The 19248-nt window shown below is 42.9% G+C and overlaps 1 protein-coding gene across 2 annotated transcripts in view; it reads left to right on the plus strand.

The window, feature by feature from the left end:
• KLF12 (KLF transcription factor 12) overlaps window positions 1-19248 on the plus strand; it is a 675261-nt gene that overhangs the window by 546140 nt on the left and 109873 nt on the right. For both annotated transcript variants that reach the window (XM_080660594.1, XM_080660593.1), the window contains one exon: window positions 3530-3665. In XM_080660594.1, coding sequence (XP_080516720.1) covers window positions 3530-3665 — 136 coding nt within the window. The remainder of the gene's footprint in view (window positions 1-3529; window positions 3666-19248) is intronic.

The raw sequence follows: 19248 nt of genomic DNA on the forward strand, positions 1-19248 counted from the left end.
TTGCTATATGCTGTGTAACAAAAGCACCCCAAACTTTAGTAGATTAAAATAGCAACTATGTTATTTGCTCACAGTTTTGTTAAGTCAAATATTTGGAAAGGATTTAGCCAGGAAATGCTTATGCTAGTCATGCATATGGGTGGCTGCAATGTGGTCGGCCATCTAGCATGGCTCACATCAGTTGGGATTGGCTGCCAGCTGAGTAGCTTGTCTCTTAGGTTTTCCTGGGCTTCTTTAGATGGTGACCAGGTTCCAAGCCAGCAGGTTCATCATAAGTCATTTATTATGATTTATCGGGGTGACCTCTACAGGAACAATTAATTTACCATTAAGTATGTATTTGAAAGTCAGAGTAAATGGGTTCAACTTCAGGTGTTGGAGTTCTGCAGTTATCCCCCCAGGGATTTCGTCACAGTGAGGGAAGCTCACACAGTATTCCACAACACCTCCGACTCAGAGAAAGGACACCTCTACCAGCGATGGGCTGGCATTCTCCAGCTGTCTGACCCCTTTTTCCTTGAAAAGGAACAGAATCTCAAATGTAAATTCCTTTCAGATGCCTATAGGTCATCTACTAGTATTGCTCTCTTACGTAGGGAGGTGGGTATGTTTTTGGTTCTGGTGCTCAGGGTACTTTTCCATTTTCTCTGAATGGGCACCCCAGTGAATGGGTGCTTCCTAAATGAACTGAGAAACTCAGAGACTAATGGAGGTTAAGGAAGGCAGATGTCCCTATCCCACATTTCATAAAAGGAGAATGGAATTATGCAAGTATGCAGATAAGCTAATCATCTGACCTAATCAGCAATGCAGATTTTAAAAAGCCTTTCTAATTGCTTCCTCAGCTTGGCTGAAGGTATGGGTAAAAAGAGTTTCTCAGCATGAGGGTAGCAGATGTATTTCATAATATTGATTGCAAATATTGGAAAGAAATCCTCAATTATAATGTTCCTGAAAAATACATAAAAAAAGGGATATCATATTTAACATATTTTAAACTTTCATTGAGATGTAAACATAACATAATTTAGATGATCAACTCTCACACCAGCCATTTAGAACCTTTTGTATGGCTAGATTTTAACTTTCAGAGTCAGGTTACTTATTGGTTAATTGCCCATATCTTCCTTGAGTTGTATTACTTACCTATGATAACTCTAGTTTTCTTGGACAAAATAGGACCACCAGAGTATTCCCTTATCTTTAGCTAGCTGTTAGGTTGGTATCTTGGCAAAGGAATCTTAGTTCATCATGTTTCAACAACTTTAAATGTTAAACTGTTGACATTTGCAGGCGTACATAACACCATACAATATGTGATTCGGAAGCCCAGATAGATCTGTTACTCTTTTTTGGCTGAATTTGAGTAGTTATGAATGATTGGTAACAGAATCATTCTATAACAGATTGCCCAAAAGAAGCTGTCTATGAATTCCTGGTTGAAATGCCTGTACGATCCCTGTGACCTGTGCTACGTGAGTGCTGGTTGTTCATCGTGACCTTACTTTCTTTGAGCTACTCAGTATCTTTCCAGTACATTCTGTTTAATAGAAGTTATTCTGAGCCCGTTTCTGTTGCCTGCTGCCAAGACAAATCTTAAATGATACAGTGCCTCAGTGCCTTTGGAGTGACTGAATGCTTAAGGAGTTCTCTTTATCAGATGGTTGCAGAACTCGTCCTTTCTAGAAAGAGTTTATCCAACAGCCCTCTTCTAGGAAATCTTCTCTAGAGATCAGACAGAAAGTCTTTTTGTCCCACCATGTGTGGGACAAAACTCTTAATGAGTGTTACTGCATAATTCCCGGCATTTGCGGAAGTGAATGCTGCATGTATATGGGGAATTGGTGAGGGCTAAGTCACATAACAGTGTATTGTTTTATTTGAGAGCCAGAAAATATGGATAATCCAGTTTATGACTTAATATCTCTTCTAGTTTCTATATCCAAACCCTTAAATCTCTAGCTCAGAGTTTCTCAACCTGGCACTCTTGACATTTTAGACTAGTAAATTCTTTGTCATGAGGGACGGACTGTCATGTGCATTGTGGGATGTCTAGGAGTATCATTGAAGATGCCAGTAGCATCTCCCTCTCCCCAAGTTGTGACAAATTAAATGTCTCCAGACATTGCCAAATGTTTCTTGGGGAGAAATTTACCCTTGTTTGAGGACCACTGGTTTAGGTTATTTGAGTTATTTTCTCTTTAATTTAACCAACAATTACCAAGCACTTTCATTGCATTTTAATATGTGTTACTTACAGGAATAATGTGTGGCAGTAGGTTCAACAGATATAAGTTCCTTCCTAACCATGTTTAGTTACAAACATGTTGAAACTCTCTAGGTATAGTTTTTCTATTCATATTGAAAATGTTAAGTAGAATCATAAAAAATTGTTTGTGGGTAAAATATGATGAAATACTAGCATTTTCCTGATGATCTACCTAATGCATAATACACAGTAAGAAAAAATTAGTTGAGAAAAAAAATCAAACTGTAAATATACCCAGATGTCATTGTAACCATGACCTTAAGTGGATTTGCTTTTTGTAAGCAGCAGTGGTTTTAGAAATGTTGTTGGGCATTTTGAGGAGTGGCCATCTGTTTGGAACTGGCTGGCTTTGAAGCCACGTATTCTAACAATGCCATTGGCAGCTAGTGCAGTACTTTTAATTTAGAAGGTGTGTGTATTTTGTGCTTGAGGTGAGGGCTGATGGAAATCCTACACCATGGTTATTAAAGCTGTTCATAGAGAGAAGGAGGTGGAAATGCAATCTAATTTTTTAAAATATGAGTTAAGATATGAAATGTTGACTATAATCCTCTCATTTGAAAGGATCTGAAAGTCCTGGTCAACAGGGCTCAAGTCATGTGGCGTTTCTTGCTTTGGCAAGTTCACAGTGCCGGGGGGGTGGGGGGAATTGTGAATTGTATCTGGAAATGCCCTTTTGAAAAATGAAATCAGGATGGAGACGGAGTACTTTTTAGCACATATAAACACATAATTAAAAACACTACTACTGCTTCTGCAACTTTTCTACTCAAATTGTAGTAATAAACTGAAGATAACATTCACTGAAGTATGAAAAGTACCTAAAACTTTGAGTCTTGCAAACCTTCTTCTTCTGTCAGCTGATTATGAGAGCTGTAAGCAAGAGCAGTCAGGTGACCAGGATTCTGGCAGCAGAAGCAAGGAGAAGCCAGAGGGTCCAGCACTAACTTGTGAGCTACCTAATTGGCTTCTGACCACTCAGGAGTAGAAAATATGGTGGATTTTATAGTTTATATTCCGTAGTCATATCCTGAAACTATTGAGAGCTGATGAAGGTTTTGTAAATCAAATGAACAAGGTAAAAGAGTCAGTGAGTGCTCAGTACATAAAATACGTCGCTTTCACTAATTCCTGGGATTTCTAGAGAATTCCATGTGTGTGATATACACAGAAGAGACCTTCCATACTTGGTGTTGGTCCAGGACAAGGTTAACTTTCTGCATGCTAATTTTAATTCATATATATGCCTTTTTTCCCCAGCACAAATGGACCCCCGAGGCCTATCTCCCAGACAAAGTAAAAGTGACAGTGATGATGATGACCTGCCAAATGTGACCTTAGATAGCGTTAATGAAACTGGATCTACGGCCCTTTCCATAGCCAGAGCAGTTCAAGAGTAAGTATCACATTCCCAGGATGAAATAAGAATTGCCAAGGTGTTCAATGGATAATGGAAATAGCGGCATCTCCTGTTCCCCAGACATGTCATTCTAGCCCTGACCTGGCACAGGTGTCGGCATCTTTCCATTCAGCCTGATGTTCTTTGGAAGGAGATTACATAGTTGAAAAAAAAATGTGCTTTGATTAGAAATAAGACTTCTTTGAATCTTTTCTGATACCTCCTGCCCCTTCTCCTTAATTCTGAAAAAGTTGTTCATTCTGAATCATTATCCAATTATGATCATCATCATTATTATTCATATACAACAGTCAAGAGAAAAAAATAGCAAGTATTGTTATTTTGTTTTGATAGGAAAGTATGGAATAGCTTTTTTGAAATTTCAAATTTGGAAAGTAATATGTTACCACTTTGAAAAATCAGAACCACATGTAATTTTTAAAATGATCTTTTCTCTTTCCTTTTGCCCAATCCATAGGGTTAGATTTCAGCCCTTGCTTATTGAAAACAGCTCTTTTTCTGTCTCTGTCAATTCTGTACTTAGAATTGAACCTATGGCTACTCCACTTATATTTTTTCTCTAGAATAATTTTTAATAACATAATCTTGAAGAAAGATGAGGATTTAAATAGCCACTGTTGCCGAAACTGGTTTGGCTCAGTGGATAGAGCGTCGGCCTGCGGACTGGGGGGTCCCAGGTTCGATTCCGGTCAAGGGCATGTACCTTGGTTGCGGGCACATCCCCAGTGGGAGGTGTGCAGGAGGCAGCTGGTCGATGTTTCTCTCTCATCGATGTTTCTAACTCTCTATCCCTCTCCCTTTCTCTCTGTGAAAAATCAACAAAATATATTAAAAATAATAATAATAAAAAAAATAAATAGCCACTGTTATTGCTGACACATGTTAACTAACAGTTTACTCAAAATGATTTTACCATATATTAATTCCTTTCCCCTAAATATTAACTACTAAGTACATATTAAGCCTTGACATTTAAAAAAATTAGTATAGCAGTTTACTAATTTTTAGAATTTAAAACATGAATGTATGTATGTGTGTGTATGTGCATCAAATGAGTAACATATCTCTATGTACCATGTATTATTATTTACATTATGTATATTTGTGTATACACACAAATATATATACTGTATTAGAGGAAACCAGGATATAGTGGATCTAAATTGAAATTTAGAGTCACATCTAGATTCAAATTCATATTCAAGCTCTTAATAACTGTGTGACTTTTGGCATATTATTGAACCACACAGAGATGTTTCTTCATCTGTGATGAGAAAATCAGAACACTTAGCTTACGGGAGTATATGAGGGTGTGATATAGTTTCAAGGCATAAAAACAAATCACAAAGTTTGAGCACATAGAATGCTTTGATTATTGATAGAAGTAGTAGTAGCAGTAATAGTAATAGTGTGTAGTGTAAGTAATATATGACACCCAAGATCTACAACTGTCACAAGTGCCATAATTCTAATTGTACAAGTGAAGACACTGAGGATCAGAGAAGTTAGATGACTTGTCCAAAGTCACATAATAGATGGTAACAAGACAAGGTTTTGGACTTCTGACTCCAAAAGCCAATTTTTTCCTAAAAGTTTGTAATGTCTGTTTCCATAATATCCTTCCACTGGAACAATTTATAAAAACATTTTTTTTCAAATTTGCTCAAATAACTGGTTGTAGTAACCTAGTTTCTCCAGAGCAGATGTCAGCTTGGACCAGGATAGGCACTGAATCAAAGGGGTTACTGAAATTATATTGAAAGTGATGGCATGCCAAGTTACCTCAGCGCTAGTGCAGTGTTCAGCACAGTGATCATGGGTTTGTGTGAGCTAAATCCTAACGTCAAAGATTCCATGTTCTCATCTGTAAAATTAGACCAAATGATGACAAGTTTCAATTCTGAGAAGCAAAATAAATTTCATAGACAATTTAATCATATTTTTGCACTGCACCATATATGGACTATTCCAAAAATATGTATACACACTCTAACAGCTTATAGCTCAATTTTGAAAATGAAATGTTGGGCACATGGTGCAATATATAGTCCTTGTAATGTAGAAACCCACACCTGAAACCTATATGTTCGTATTGACCAGTGTTGCCCCAATAAATTTAATTTAAAAAATGAAATGTATTTTAATAAACACTATCTTTATAATTATTCAAAGTGTCTATATACATTTTAGACACTATATATAATCACTATATATATAGAGATAGATATAGATATCTGTATATCTATATCTATATATATTATCTGAATGTTATAGATATGTGTGTTTCTTTCAATTCAAACTTTCAAATTTAGAACTGTGATTACTAAAATCTAAATTGTGCTTACTCCATTTGGGGCTTATATAGCAAGTCATGGTTATGCTTCTAATATTATGTGCTTATAATATAATACTATATGTTGATGTGAAACTTTTTTTAGAGTTTTTCAGTGTTCCATCTCTTATTTATTTTTGTTTTTTATTGAACTTATTGGGGTGATAATGTGAAATTTTTAATAATTTCAGAAACCAGAGCTTCATTTTCAACATAACCTCTCTGATTTGCTCTGTAAAAACATTTTCAAACCACAATATTTAGCATAACTATACCTATGCCTGCCTTTATTACTGTTAAGAAAGTTGCATGTGTACCTAGGGAAATGCCAGATTCATTATTCATGTAAGTGTTTTTATTAAATGATTAGTAAAGAATACTGAGCTGTCACCTGGGAAGCCCTAGAATGCTAGGACCCATCAATAGTTAATTAACCATCATTCAAGACTAAGTATGTGTGTATCAACACTGGGAAGTACAAATGGAGCAAAAAGAATGTTTTCCAGAGACCTCTTGATGTAGGTATATTCCAAAACTTACAATAATAGAATGAGAAAATTTTTATTCTGGGACAAATAAATATATAATCCTCCCCAGAGAATTAAAAAATAAAAACTGTGCCTAGATTTACCCAAAGTTAACTTTAGTGACATGTCTTTCTGCTCTTCTATTCTTTAATGCACATCTCTGTTTCACTTTTAATTTCTCTTTTTTCTTTTTCTGTTTGCCTTTGGATCTTGATGCCTTTTATTAATTCACTAGAGGCCTGGTGCGCGGATTCGTGCACCAGTGGGGTCCCTCGGCCTGGCCTGTGGGATCGGGTTGAAACCGCCTCTCCGACATCCCCCGAGGGGTCTTGTATTGTGAGAGGGTGCAGGCCAGGCCGAGGAACCCCACAGGTGCATATTTGGGGTCGGGGAGGGACGCGGGAGGGCTCTAAGGCATGTCTGGCCCATCTCGCTCAGCCCTGATTGGCCAGACACCAGCAGCAAGCTAACCTACCAGTTGGAGCATCTGCCCCCTGGTGGTCAGTACACATCATAGCAACTGGCCGACTGCTGCCCCCTGGTGGTCATTGAATGTCATAGTGAGCAGTTGAGTGGCCTTAGCATATCATTAGCATATTACGCTTTGGTTGGTTGAACGGCCGTCCAGATGACCAGACCTTAGTATATGCTAATTAGACCGGACAGCTGAACGACCTTCAGGACTAAGCCGGGGCTGCGAGGGCTGAGGCAAGCCGCCGCAGCTGTGAGGACCGAGCCCCTTGCACGAATTTCGTACATCAGGCCTCTACTATAGGATAAGCTGTCAAACAAACAAAAAAATAATCCAGTATACTATGATCAGTAAAATAATGGAATCCTATCTAATAAAAGAGTAATATGCAAATTGACCGTACCTCTGCTACACCCACAAGCCACGCCCATCAGCCAATCAGGAGTAAGTATGCAAATTAACCCAACCAAGATGGCTGCGGCCACAGAGAGAGCAGGAGGCTTGGGTTTCCCTGGCAATGGAGGAAGCCAGACTTTCTGCCTGCCCTGGCCTGCCTTGGCCTCCGCTAAAGGCTACAAAGTTTAAATTATAGAAGATAAATAAATTTCAACAAAAATGGCGGCAGCCACGGAGCTGGAGAGAGCAGGAGGCTTGAGTTGCCCCCGGTGATGGAGGAAGCAAAGTTTCTGCAGCCCCGGCCTGCCTTGGCCTCCGCTCAAGGCTACAAAGTTTCAATTATAGAAGATAAATAAATCCCAACAAAAATGGCTGCAGCCATGGAGCAAGCAGGAGGCTTGGCTCCGCTCAAGGCTACAAAGTTTCAATTATAGAAGATAAATAAATCCCAACAAAAATGGCGGCAGCCATGGAGCTGGAGAGAGCAGGAGGCTTGAGTTGCCCCCAGCGATGGAGGAAGCCAAGTTTCCACAGCCCTGGCCTCCCTTGGCCTCTGCTTAAGGCTACAAAGTTTCAATTATAGAAGATAAATAAATCCCTGATACCAGGGCCTCCACTTGGGTCATGGGGGGGTGTGGGTGGCCTGCAAACCACCACTGGCCCCTCACCCAGGCCATCCCATGCCCCAAGAGAACCCCCTCCCTGATCCAGGACACCCTTCAGGGCAAACCAGCCGGCCCCCACCTGTGCATCAGGCCTCTATCCTATATAATCCTCCTATCTAATAAAAGAATAATATTCAAATTGACCATCACTCCAACACACAAGATGGCTGCCCCCATGTGATCAAAGATGACTGACTCCATGTGGACACAAAATGGCCACCACAAGATGGCCAGCAGGGAAGGGCAGTTGGGAGGGACCAGGTCTGCAAGGGAGGGCAGTTGGGGGCCATCAAGCCTGCAGGAGAGGGCAGTTAGGGGTGACCAGGCCTGCAGGGGAGGGCAGTTGGGAGCGACCGGGCCTGGAGGGAAGGGCAGTTGGGGGGAACCAGGCCTGCAGGGGCGGGCAGTTAGGGGTGACCAGGCCTGCAGGGGAGGGCAGTTGGGGGTGACCAGGCCTGCAGGGGAGGGCAGTTGGGGGGGACCAGGCCTGCAGGGGAGGGCAGTTAGGGGTGCCCAGGCCTGCAGGGGAGGGCAGTTAGGGGCAAACAGGCTGGCAGGGGAGCAGTTAGGCATCAATCAGGCTGGCAGGGGAGTGGTTAGGGGGTGATCAGGCTGGCAGGCAGAAGCAGTTAGGAGCAATCAGGAAGGCAGGCAGGCGAGCAGTTGGGAGCCAGCAGTCCTGGATTGTGAGAGGAATGTCTGACTGCCCGTTTAGGCCCAATTCCAGTAGGATTGAGCCTAAACGGGCAGTTGGACATCCCTCGAAGGGTCCTAGATTGGAGAGGGTGCAGGCTGGGCTGAGGGACACACACCCCCATGCATGAATTCCATGCACCGGGTCTCTAGTAAGTAATAAAAGGTTCAAACAACAGTTTGACATGGTCAAAATGAGAGGATTTCTAAAGATATCTGTGTATCTCTTTCCTGCCCTTGCTGAACTTTCTAGAAAGGGTTAGTTTGAGAAAAATGTTTGCAGGTAGAGAGGTGATGAAATCAAAGTTTTATGTACAGTAATGGTAGCATATTTTAAAAGACCTGGGCAACCAGTTCACTTTTGTCTTTCCAATTAAAGACAAAAGGAGCCGTAGTTTAGGAGGGGTTCAAAGCCTGGCCTATTATTTCATTGACTTGATCACCACATAAGTGTCAAGGAAGAGAAAGAGGAAGATGAAAAAAAAAAAGGATATTAACAAAGGTTGATACTGGAGAGAGATGAAACTGCCTTGTCCTAGGCCAATCCTTAAAACAAGATGTTAGCCCACAAGGTAAATTCCTCCAGCTGAAACTCTCCTTTCTCATTCAGGTTCATAGTCTTGCCTCATGCAATAATCATCATAGTTTGAACTTTTAATTTGGTACTTTACTACACTATTATATTTACACTAGAGGCCCAGTGCACGAAATTTGTGCACGGAGAGGGGGGGTGCCCTCAGCCCAGCCTGCACCCTCTCCAATCCCGGACATCCCTCTCACAATCTGGGACCACTGGCTCCTCATCTCTCACCCCAAACTGCCTCCCCCTGCCAGCCTGATCTCCCCTCACTGCCTCTGCATGCCAGCCTGATCGCCCCTAACTGCCCCCCCCTCCCCCCGCCAGCCTAGTCGCCCCTTACTGCCCTCCTTGCTGGCCTGGTTGCCCCCAACTTCCCCCTTCCCCCCCCCCCCGGCTGGCCTAGTTGCCCCTCACTGTCCCCACTGCCAGCCTAATCACCCCCAACTACCCCCCCTGCTGGCCTGGTCACCTCTCATGGGCTCCCCGCCAGCCTGTTCGCCCCATGCAGCCTGCTTGTTCAGTCATTTGGTCGTCCCTCACTAACCCCCTTCCCAGCCTGGTCATAGGCAGCCATCTTTGTGAGGGCATGATGGTCAATTTGCATATTACCTCTTTATTATATAGGATAGCATAAAAGTTAATATGCTAGTAAATGTTTCCTGAATGTCTAGTATTATGCATTTTACTAGTTGTTAAAATGAACTTTTAATAAAGTTTCAGTTTAAGAAATGTTTCCTTTGATTTGAAATGCAGATGTTGATAGTCAAAATTGCATCCCCTGTTCCCCCTCCCCCAAACATAAACATATTCATCTTTAATTAAAAAAGAACATTGCTTGGTGGCTAGAGCCTGAGGCCACCTCAATTTATATAGATTTATATAATGAAGCTACTTATCTGTGCTAGGACTGATCATTTCAACCATTTTCCTCCATTCACTTGATTCCTGTTTATCAGCTCAGCATCAGTGAATTCAGATAAATTGGAAGAAATGCTGTGGAGGGGCCCGCAGGCAGACAGGCTCCACCCTTTTCTTATTTCAGTGGTAGAGGTACTGTCTGAGTCAGAAGCCATGAAGTCAGTAATTCTGACAAAACCCATGTCCAGAAATGTATAGGACATCTGTTTTGTTTTGATCTGTTACTGTTTTTTACCCCTGATGGTAAAATGGGTTCATTACCCTTAACAACTTGACAAACATAATTATTGGAAAAAGAGAAGTGCAGGCTCATGATTGGAACAAATTATCATAATTCTCTCTTACCTGAGGCAAAACAATGATATTTTTTAAATAGGCAAGCTCTGGCTTTGTTATCCAGACCTCTCATTTCTCTACTTTTTTTTTTCTTCTAATTCCAAACATTTTTTTTTTTAAGTTAACATGTAATTGAATCAGAATATCTAAAATAGGGACCTGTTCAGAGAAATTTCTATTTAACCAGAAGCAAGTGACCTAAAAGGATAGGGATATAATACTTTCAGTAAGAGCAAATGGGAAATGGAAGAGTGGCGAGTGGAGAAAGGGGATGAAGATGTTACGGAGATGCGCATGTGTTTCTCAGTGTCATTTTTCTCAGAATTGGTAAGTGCACATTACGGTTTAACTCATACCATATCTGGGTAGTTTGCCCTCTGATTTTGATTACAACGCTCAGATCCGAACAAAAGCAACATAAATTAGTAGTGTCAGTAACATTTTGCTTTGGCTAGCATCTTTGATATTTGTGCCTGTTAAAAGGTGGTTTCTATATGGTTCATTGTGGATTACATTACAGCTAATTAAAATTCACTGTCTTCCTCCTGTTATTACAGTTGACATTTGAACTACTCAGGTTCACTTATATGTGGATTTTTTTTATGTAAATACTGCAAATGTATGATTTTTTAGTAACATTTTTTCTAGCTTATTTTATTGTAAGAATACAATTTATAATTCATATACCATGCAAAACATGTGTTAATTGTTTATATAATCAGTAAGCCTTCCAGTCAACAGTAGGCTATTAGTAGTTAAGTTTTGGGGGAGTGAAAAGTTACACATGGATTTTCAAGTGCACAGGAGTCAGTGCCTCTAACCCCCACATTGTTCAAGCAGCAATTGTATATTGCTCATGTGAGTAGCTCTCTTAACGAAAAATGATTTGTGAATTTCTGGAAATAGAGAGTCTTATCTTGAGTACATTTTCACTTACATGCTCTTTGTTAGCAAGTTAAATATACTATTGCTGCCTTCAAACTTTGTTGCTAGTTCAGACATCATGATTCTTAATTTAGAAAATTGCATTTAATGATCAGAGGAAGTAAAAAATCTTGAGGGGGTAGTTATCTATTTTCTTTATTTTTCTTTTCCAAATTTCTTGAACACACTCCCATTTCTCTTAATCTCCTTACTTATGATTGTGTTAATGTCTTTTAAATTATAACAGAAAATTACTAGCAGTGAGGAAGAAAGAAAAAACAAAAGAATTCTGAGTGAGCCTACTTTTTGGCAGATTCTATGAAAACTCACACAGTTTTTATTTAATTCATCCTATGATCCTGCTTTTATCCTACAGATAAAGAAATGCAGGCTCAGAGGTTTACTCTATTCACAGAGGCCCTACAGCTGATAATAGGCAGAGCTCATAGTCAAATCCATGTTTGTCTGACTATAAACCCATATTCCTTTAAGAAGGCAGCTTCTGTTTTTATGCTGTGCCTTTAAAATTTCTATAACCATCCAAAATAAAGATTTTTGAGTCTTGAATAGTATAAGAAAGCATTTATGAACTAATTTCAGATTTTTTAAAATCTTTAACTCGTTACTTTAAAGATAATGTGATTTAGGAGGAAATGATTCTATCAAATGCCTTGATATAGTTGTTTGTTTGTTTTTCTTTTCCCTTTTTTAAAAAAATCTTTATTGTTGCAAGTATTGCATATATCCCCTTTTTTCTCCTATTGGCCCTTCTAGCCTGCCCCTGACTCCCACTCCTAGCCTCCCTCACCCTATTGTCAGTGTCCAGGGGTTATGCATACTAGTACATGCATACAAATTCTTTGGTTGATCTCTGACCTCTTCAACCCCCCACCCCTGCCTTCCCTCTGCTGTTCTGTAAAATCACAAGAGATTTTTTTTGACATTTTAAATGTTAACCTTATTTTAAATTTGAAGGAACATTGTAAAGAAATATATTTTAAGTTATATCAAATACTTTAAACATAATTTGGAATGTTTAACATCAATTCTTAATTCAAAATAATGACATCCATATAATACACGTGGTATTGGCCAATAGGAAGTGTACTTAAATCTAGTAATTGATACTAATTTAACCATTAATCCTGCCTAAAATTCAGTGACAATTATTCAAGTTTAAAAGGTTAAGCAAGTCTTCTACATAATGTACTAGATAACTTTTTTATTAACCATTTTATTTTTTAAAACATATTTTTATTGATTTCAGAGAGGAAGAAAGAGGGAGAGATAGATAGAAACATCAATGATGAGAGCGAATCATTGATTGGCTGCCTCCTGCATGCCCCCTATGGGGGATCAAGCCTGCAACCCAGGCATGTGTCCTGACCAGGAATCAAACTGTGATCTCCTGGTTCATAGGTCAATGCTCAACCACTGAGCCACGCCAGCCGGGCTGACTGTCAATCTTTAAACAGAAAAGTTTGTTGAAGTGTTGAAATGGTACTGTGTCATCTTATTTTGCACTTCTTGACTGAAAGATTGGAGAGTATTTGGGCTGATTAGAATGAACCCAGCTGAGTTGATTGTGTCTGAGAAAATGTCAGAGAGCTCAGTATGTCAAATGATTTCAGCTTTTGCTCTTATATCCTTCCCAGATTATTGTTTCACTAAGAGAAATATATATCTTTATTTAAAAGCCTAAGGTGTTTGGGACACCTTCAAATCCCCACTTCGTTCATGTCTAAGCAAAGCAATAACCTTTGATGCAGCCCTTTGGATGGAGCTCTAGTCCTCTCACAATGACTGCCCTGGCTGATATGGGGCTGCTGGTGGGTAAGTCTGGAGGTTTCACTCTGTTGCCATGGGAAATAAGTACTTTTAGGTTGCTCTTCTTTTGAAAGAGGTCAGAAAAAACTACTGATTTACTGTGAATGAACACAGATAAAACCTAAAGTGTATGCCTTGCCTTCATCAGCCCAACTGTCTTCCAAACCTAAAGAAAGAAAAATTTAAAATAGTGGTCACTGAATAACTCTTTCCCTGGGTTTAGCAGCAAAATGGAAACTATACACTCAACACAGTTCCTTTTATCTGCTTTGGGGACAGAGTTAGTCCCTTTTTAAAATAAGAAAAGTGTAATCAAGTTTGTCCAGTAATGTGAATTATTTCCTGAATTATCAAGTTAAGTCATATATTCATGTGGTGAGGAATTCATCCATTTTTTTAACCCCGTGTTACAGGCTGGGGTTATGAATGATTCATAGTGCTTGACAGCAAGGGGTTCAGCATCAAAATATATGTGATGAATTAAAATACAATGGGATAAAAACATGAAGGGTGGTGGAGAGAAGACAGTGGGGGTGGCACATAACTCAGACCGGAACAGAGAAAAGCACTGGCGTGTGGTAGGGGTGCATAAGTTCCTAATAACTGGTGGGTAAGTGAGTATGGAGGAGAGATGGGAGATGAAGCAGCTTGGAGAGGTAGGGAGGGGCCTGGTCAGGAAGGACAAATGTATTTGGTAGACAACGGGAACCATCGATAAGCATTAAGAGGAAATGGCATGCTCAAGTTTGTGTTTTATAGGTGTCATCTCAAGGAAGCTGGGTATGGTTGTGCAGATTGAGCACTGTCCTTAGCTCCGGTATGTTGAGTACACAGAGGGCACATACCATGTCCTCACCATCCTTGTCTCCGGTGCCTGGCCAGACACTTTTTAAAACAATCTGTATATACTATATATAATAGAGAAATATGCAAATTAGGTCAGGACTCCGTAACAGTCACGACCAGCTCAGGAGGAGGGGCCGGGCGCGGCCGCCGAGCCTGAGAGAACAACACGCAGGTACAGCCCGGAGCCTGAGAGAACAACACACAGGGGTACCAGCAGACACACACACACACACACACACACACACACACACACACACACACACAGAGCCTGCTCCTGTGTCACAGTCTGACATGCCCTCATCCTTCTCCCTATCTCATATCCTGGAATTATTGTTCCTTATTTTGACAGTCACTTGAGTAAACCAAGTAGCACCATCACATCCCAGTTAAAAGATCAATTACAGTGAAACTACACTTTCACTTCATCTCAGCCACTATTTCCAAGGTTGTACTCTGAGCCTTATCACCACCTGCAACTGCTAACATCAGAAATCATAGCATGGCCCTGACCAGCATGCGCTCAGTGGTTAGAGTGTGCACCTGCCCGCTGAAGGATCTCAGGTGCAAGGGCACAAACCTGAGTCACAGGTTCAATCCTCAGCCCTGTTCAGGGTAGATGCAGGAGACAACCAGTTTATGTGTCTTTCTCACATTGATATCTCTCTCTCTCTCTCTCTCTCTCTCTCTCTCTCACTCTCAAAGTCAATGGAAAAATATTCTCTGGGAGGATTAACAAACAAAAAAATAAATCATAGCCGAAACCGGTTTGGCTCAGTGGATAGAGCGTCGGCCTGCGGACTCAAGGGTCCCGGGTTCGATTCCGGTCAAGGGCATGTACCTTGGTTGCGGGCACATCCCTGGTGGGAGGTGTGCAGGAGGCAGCTGATCGATGTTTCTCTCTCATCGATGTTTCTAGCTCTCTATCCCTCTCCCTTCCTCTCTGTAAAATATCAATAAAATATATTTAAAAATAAAAAAAAATAATAAAAAAAATAAATCATAGCATGTTGTCCCTGACGTCCTATTATATGATTTCTTCTTCTTCTTTTTTTTTTTCTGGCCTAACAATGATCTCCTCCTCCCCATTCATATTATTCTTTGCATAGGCTGGGCTGTGGGTTCACCTGCGTCAGTGGAGAAATAGAGCCCCCACTAGGTATTTCATACAGATAGAATTTAATATTGGGAATTGATTACCAAAGGGTTGGAAAGGAAAGACTAGAAGAGAGAAAAAAAAAAAGTGAAGTTAGAGATTAATAGCTACAGGAAGGCATTCTCACTCTCATGGATGAAGGAGCCAGACCATGCCCTGCTGAGGCTGCTGAGAAGTTGCTGCTGCCATTGGAACGGTGCTGCCAAGGAAGACAGCAGCCTGTGGACTGCACTGCCCCTGCCCCTGCCCCTGTCCCTGTCCCTTCCCCTACGCCTACCCCTACCCCTGCCCCCTGCCCCTGCCCCTGCCTCTGCAGCTGCCCCTGCCCCTGTCCCTGTCCCTGCTCCTTCCCCTACCCCTACCCCTGCTCCTGCCCCTGCCCCTGTCCCTGCCCCTGTCCCTGTCCCTGCCCCTTTCCCTACCCCTGCTCCTGCCCCTGCCCCTGTCCTTGCCCCTGCCTCTGTCCCTGTCCCTGCCCCTGTCCCTGCCCCTTCCCCTACCCCTGCTCCTGCCCCTGTCCCTGCCCCTTCCCCTACCCCTGCTCCTGCCCCTGCCCCTGCTCCTGCCTCTGCAGCTGCCCCTGCCCTTTCCCCTACCTCTACCCCTGCTACTGCCCCTGCCCCTGCCTCTGCCTCTGCAGCTGCCCCTGCCCCTGTCCCTGCCCCTGCCCCTGTCCCTGCCCCTGTCCCTGCCCCTTCCCCTACCCCTACCCCTGCTCCTGCCTCTGCAGCTGCTCCTGCCCCTGCCCCCACCCCCACCCCCATCCCTGCTCCTGCCTCTGCAGCTGCCCCTGCCCCCACCCCTGCTCCTGCCTCTGCAGCTGCCCCTGCCCCTTCCCCTACCCCTACCCCTGCCCCTGCTCCTGCCCCTGCCCCTGCCCCTGTCCCTGCCCCTTCCCCTACCCCTGCCCCTGCTCCTGCCCCTGCCCCTGCCCCTGCCCCTGCCCCTGCCCCTTCCCCTACCCCTACCCCTGCTCCTGCCTCTGCAGCTGCTCCTGCCCCTGCCCCCACCCCCATCCCTGCTCCTGCCTCTGCAGCTGCCCCTACCCCCACCCCTGCTCCTGCCTCTGCAGCTGCCCCTGCCCCTGTCCCTGCCCCTACCCCTGTCCCTGTCCCTGCCCCTTCCCCTACCCCTACCCCTGCTTCTGCCTCTGCAGCTGCCCCTGCCCCTTCCCCTACCCCTACCCCTGCTCCTGCCCCTGCCCCTGCTCCTGCTCCTGCCTCTGCAGCTGCCCCTGCCCCTGTCCCTGCCCCTGCCCCTGTCCCTGCCCCTGTCCCTGCCCCTTCCCCTACCCCTACCCCTACTCCTGCCTCTGCAGCTGCCCCTGCCCCTGCCCCCACCCCCACCCCTGCTCCTGCCTCTGCAGCTGCCCCTGCTCCTGCCTCTGCAGCTGCCCCTGCCCCCACTCCTGCTCCTGCCCCTGCCCCCACCCCTGCTCCTGCCTCTGCAGCTGCCCCTGCCCCTGCCCCTGCTCCTGCCCCTGCCCCTGCCCCTGCCCCTGTCCCTGCCCCTTCCCCTACCCCTACCCCTACTCCTGCCTCTGCAGCTGCCCCTGCCCCCACCCCTGCTCCTGCCTCTGCAGCTGCCCCTGCCCCCACCCCTGCTCCTGCCCCTGCCCCCACCCCTGCTCCTGTCTCTGCAGCTGCCCCTGCCCCTGCCCCTGCCCCTGCCCCTGCCCCTGCCCCGACCCTGCTGAGCCCAGTAAGGAGCAGAGAGTGAAGCTTCGCCACTGTGTCCAGGCTCCGCAGTGAGAAGTTAGCTCCAGAGGCATCTAGGAAACGCTGTTTCCCCTGAACTACAGGAAAGCACAGAAGGGCATAGATGGAGCTCTGAGCCAACAGATAAAACCTACCCTTTGCCTATTCAGCATTTATATTAAACTTCCAGGAACAATAGCAGGGTCACACAAATACCCCTTAAATAATTGAAGATGTTGGCACTTTCCCAAAAGAGAGGCACAAGGCCTCATCAGTCATTATTTCCATCTCTAGGTGATCTGCTCCCATTTGAATTTTCTTAGAATAAAGGTAATTATCATTAATATTTCTTATCTATAATAATAAAAGCGTAATATGCTAATTAGACTGGACAGCCAAACAACCTTGCAGACATCATTCCAGACGTCCTTCTGGACAAAGCTGCGGCAGTGGGAGGCGAGGCAGAAGCAATTAGGGGCAATCAGGCATGCAGGCAGAGGCAGTTAGGGGTGATCAGGCAGACAGGCAGAGTGGTTAGGGTGATCGGGCAGGCAGGCAGAGTGGTTAGTGCCAATGAGGCAGGCAGGCGAGCGGTTAGGGGCGGTCAGGCAGGCAGGCAGAGTGGTTAGGGGTGACCAGACAGGCAGGCGAGTAATTAGGGGTGATCAGGCAGGCAGGCAGAGTGGTTAGGGGCGATCAGGCAGGCAGGCAGGTGAGCAGTTAGGAGCTAGCAATCCCGGATTGTGAGGGCGTGTAGGCCGGGCTGAGGGACCGCCCCGTCCCCTGCACGAATTTTGTGCAGCGGGCTTGTAGTATTGAATAAACTGGAATCATTGATCTTATGGTGTTTACATGCACATGGAGGAGGTGGGAGCAGAAGGACAATAAGCATATATTTCTGAAGAAGGTAAGTGCTGTGGAGGTAAGAGAAGTAGATTTGAGTGCTAGAGAGTGTGGAGGAGGTAGACACAGTTTACTATTTGATGGCAGGTATTCAGGGAAGAACTCTCAAAAGATAGTGCTTTAGGAGAGACCTGCAGAGGTGTAACATCAAGTCTCAAGGATCTCTAAAGAAAGAGCATTCCAGGCAGAGGGAATAACATATCCCGAGACCCTGAGGCAGGAAAGTTCTGGAGTGAATAAATGAACAAACAAACTCAATGAGCAACTAGAGAACATTAATTAGAATGTCTTAATGTTACAGAAGAAATTGAGCTCTATGGAGGCCAACTCATTATTCTAGCATCACATTCCTAGAGAGTCAGGATAGTCATTTAACTGGAAAAAAAAAAAAAAAAGGAAAAAATGAACATGTAAAAAATTTTTTTCTTTCAAAACATTTGCTTATTTTATGCTTACTTTTTTTGTTCTGGATTCTTGACATTTTATACATCCCCTGATAAAGCAAAAATATTTATTATCCTAGAAAAAATATTATGTATTATTACTGTCTTGTAGCAGCCATTAATACTTTTGTCCTTAAAAATGATGTAACTATAGTTCCATGTGAGAGCTTATTCTCAGAATTTGTGATGCATGAATCTTTTTGATCATTAAAAGATAAAAGGGCCCTAGCCAGTTTGGCTTGGTGGATAGAGTGTCAGCCTGCAGACCAACGAGTTCCAGGTTCGATTCCAGTCAAGGGCACTAAGGAAAAAAAAGTTAAAAGATATAATATGTGAAAGCTATTACAAAGATGTTGCTGTTTTGAGAGTGTTTTTTACTTTTCATCTCTCTGGTGGCTATTTTACACTCTGTGCATAATGTTAAATAATCAATTTGACACACAGCCCACCACAACTGAATCATCATCTTCTATAAATATAACTAACTATAAATATTAGCAATTTTTAGCCTTTCTAAATATTTGAAAATTATTGGGTTAACTGAGTGTTGATTTGTTTTTCAAAGTGTCATATCTCATTCTCATGGGAATTTATTACCTTTTGTTGATTAACTTAAAAATAAATATAAGTCAAACTTTTTAAAGCCAAACTTTTTATTTTTTTAAGTAAGGGATTCCAAAATTACATCATGGATAGAATTGAGGAACCAGTTTTATTTGAGAGTGGCTATTTATTTTTGCTACTTTCAAATTATTTTTAAAAATGACTTAATAATAATTTATAAGATAACTCATAATTTTAAATAGAATGGTATTTCATGTGGTCATACGGTATACTTTAAACTGAT

This window comes from Plecotus auritus, assembly GCF_963455305.1.
Source record: "Plecotus auritus genome assembly, chromosome: 3".
Classification (NCBI taxonomy): domain Eukaryota; kingdom Metazoa; phylum Chordata; class Mammalia; order Chiroptera; family Vespertilionidae; genus Plecotus; species Plecotus auritus.